The sequence below is a fragment of the Arachis hypogaea genome, chromosome 20, assembly GCF_003086295.3.
Source record: "Arachis hypogaea cultivar Tifrunner chromosome 20, arahy.Tifrunner.gnm2.J5K5, whole genome shotgun sequence".
In the NCBI taxonomy this organism is placed as follows: domain Eukaryota; kingdom Viridiplantae; phylum Streptophyta; class Magnoliopsida; order Fabales; family Fabaceae; genus Arachis; species Arachis hypogaea.
In genome coordinates, this window is record NC_092055.1 from 19,261,694 (window position 1) to 19,263,861 (window position 2,168).

The 2,168-nt window shown below is 41.6% G+C and overlaps 1 protein-coding gene across 1 annotated transcript; it reads left to right on the forward strand.

Annotated features, from left to right (window-relative positions):
* The first annotated feature begins 429 nt into the window (after positions 1-429).
* LOC140182992 (protein FAR1-RELATED SEQUENCE 5-like) lies at positions 430-1,961 on the forward strand. The gene is made up of 3 exons (XM_072230978.1): positions 430-853; positions 979-1,427; positions 1,662-1,961. The coding sequence occupies exons 1-3, from the start codon at positions 430-432 to the stop codon at positions 1,959-1,961; spliced, it is 1,173 nt and encodes a 390-aa protein (XP_072087079.1).
* The last annotated feature ends 207 nt before the right edge of the window (positions 1,962-2,168 follow it).

A 2,168-nucleotide genomic window follows, 5' to 3' on the forward strand; every position in this document is an offset into this window, starting at 1 on the left:
CCATGCATGCGAAGTACGTGATTCAGAATAATGATGAGGCTGGGATTCGACCAAACAAGACCTTCCTAGCTTTGGCAAATGAGGTTGGGGGCCCCTCGAATATGGGATTATTAGAAAAGGATTTAAGAAACTATATTACAGTAAGACTCCGAACCAGCAACGCAAATGCGGATGTTAGGGTAATGATGAACTATTTCATGAGAATGAAGGACATCAATCCAAACTTCTTCTATGCAGTGAAATTGGATGATGAGTGTAGATTTAGGAGTGCAGTTTGGGTTGATACAAGGTGCAGGGCTTCCTATGAATACTACGGAGACGTTGTCTCACTTGATAGCACTTACAGTACAAATAGGTAACAGGTGGTGTAGTTGGTTTTTTTTTTTTTTTGGTTATTATTTTCCTTGTGGTTGTGACTGGGAATTCTTAATGGCATTTGGTTACGTGTATAAGCATGGGTTACCATTTGCGTCCTTCGTTGGTGTCAACCACCATGGTAAGTCGACCCTCCTTGGATGTGCGTTGTTGGAAAACGAGGAAATTTCGAGTTATGAGTGGGTTTTTACCCAATGGGTGACGTGCATGGGAACAGCTCCACAGTGCATCATTATCGATCAATGCAGATCCATGTATGGTGCGATAAGAAAGGCGTTACCCAATACACATCACCGTTGGTGCATTTGGCACATCATGAAGAAGTTTTCGCAGAAGCTTAGAGGTTATTGCCGGTACAGAGAGTTTTATGCCGACATCAAGGACATTATTTTCAACTCTCGGACGGAGGAGTCATTCGAGAAAAAATGGTTTGAATTTATAGAGGAGTACAATTTATATGACAACACATGGCTGTCAAGTTTGTAGTTGTACAATTACATTATGCTTTTCAATTGATAATTATGAGGTAGCTGGCTTTATCTGTTATGTAATAATGAGTTCAGTGAAAGGTTTCTTATAACTTGAACTGTGTGTTTTTTGTAGATCTTTATGATGACCGAAGCATGTGGGTTCCTATATTCTTCAAGGGTGAATTTTGGGCTGCCATGAGGAGTACGCAAGGGAGTGAGAGCATGCACACATTCTATGGTGGATTCTTATATAGCAAGACTAGCTTGGTCCAATTTGTTCACGAATACGACAATGTGCTTGGAGCCAAGGAGCAGAGAGAATTGGAGGATGATGCAGTAGACTCCAGGGGAGTTATATCTTGTGCAACGAGCTCGCCTATGGAGAGACAATTTCAGCAGGAGTACACTACTAGCATGTTTAGGGATGTTCAAGTTGAGTTTGTGAAAAAGGCTTATTGTAGAGCATCTGTAGTTACTAAAGATGGGCCAGTTGTATGCATGAAGGTGGAAGAGGAAAAATCAGTACATGATAATATGCTTTGTGTTTCGTACGTCGTCCACTTTGACCGCTCCACACAGGAGGTTCGTTGTGAGTGCAATCTTTTTGAGAGTTCAGGTGTGATGTGCTGTCACTGTCTTGAAGTTTTTCATTCGTTTAAAGTGTATAAAGTACATGCCTGCTATGTTCTCCCTCGATTGAGCAAGAATTTAAAGCGCAAGCATACTTATATCAAGAGCAGTCACGACGTCAGCTGATCAGATGTGAGTCATAATGCATTCAAGAGATTATGTGCACACTTTTACAACATTGCGCAGGAGTTTGTAAATGACGACGATGAAACAACATTGTTGCATGCTGCTCTAGAAGAAACAAGGGCCAAGCTAAGTGAGCACCATGCTAAGAAGAGGTCCGAGAGCATGGCGGAGACCCACACCAGCATTGGTTCACAAAATTCGAATGTTCTCGGTCTTGTCGACATCCAAAGACCATCTTGGTCACTACAAAGGGCCGGCCAAAGAGTAAGAGGCTCAGAGCGACCCTTGAGAAGTCTTTCAACAAATCTAGTCGGAGGAAAAACAAGAATGTTTCCCCGGTACATGCTTGTGTCAATATGACTTGAACTATTAATTTTGTTATTACATTATGTCATGAGTTCAATGTTGTAATTTTTGGATAAATTTAGCAGATGGTTCGTTCAAATACATATCAGGATACAAACATTGGTGATCCTATTGCCCGGAATGCGCCAGAACAAGTGGGAAGCTTCATGTCTTTGCTAAGCTCGTTTGACAAAAAGTTAGAATATACGGGACATGGGTGTG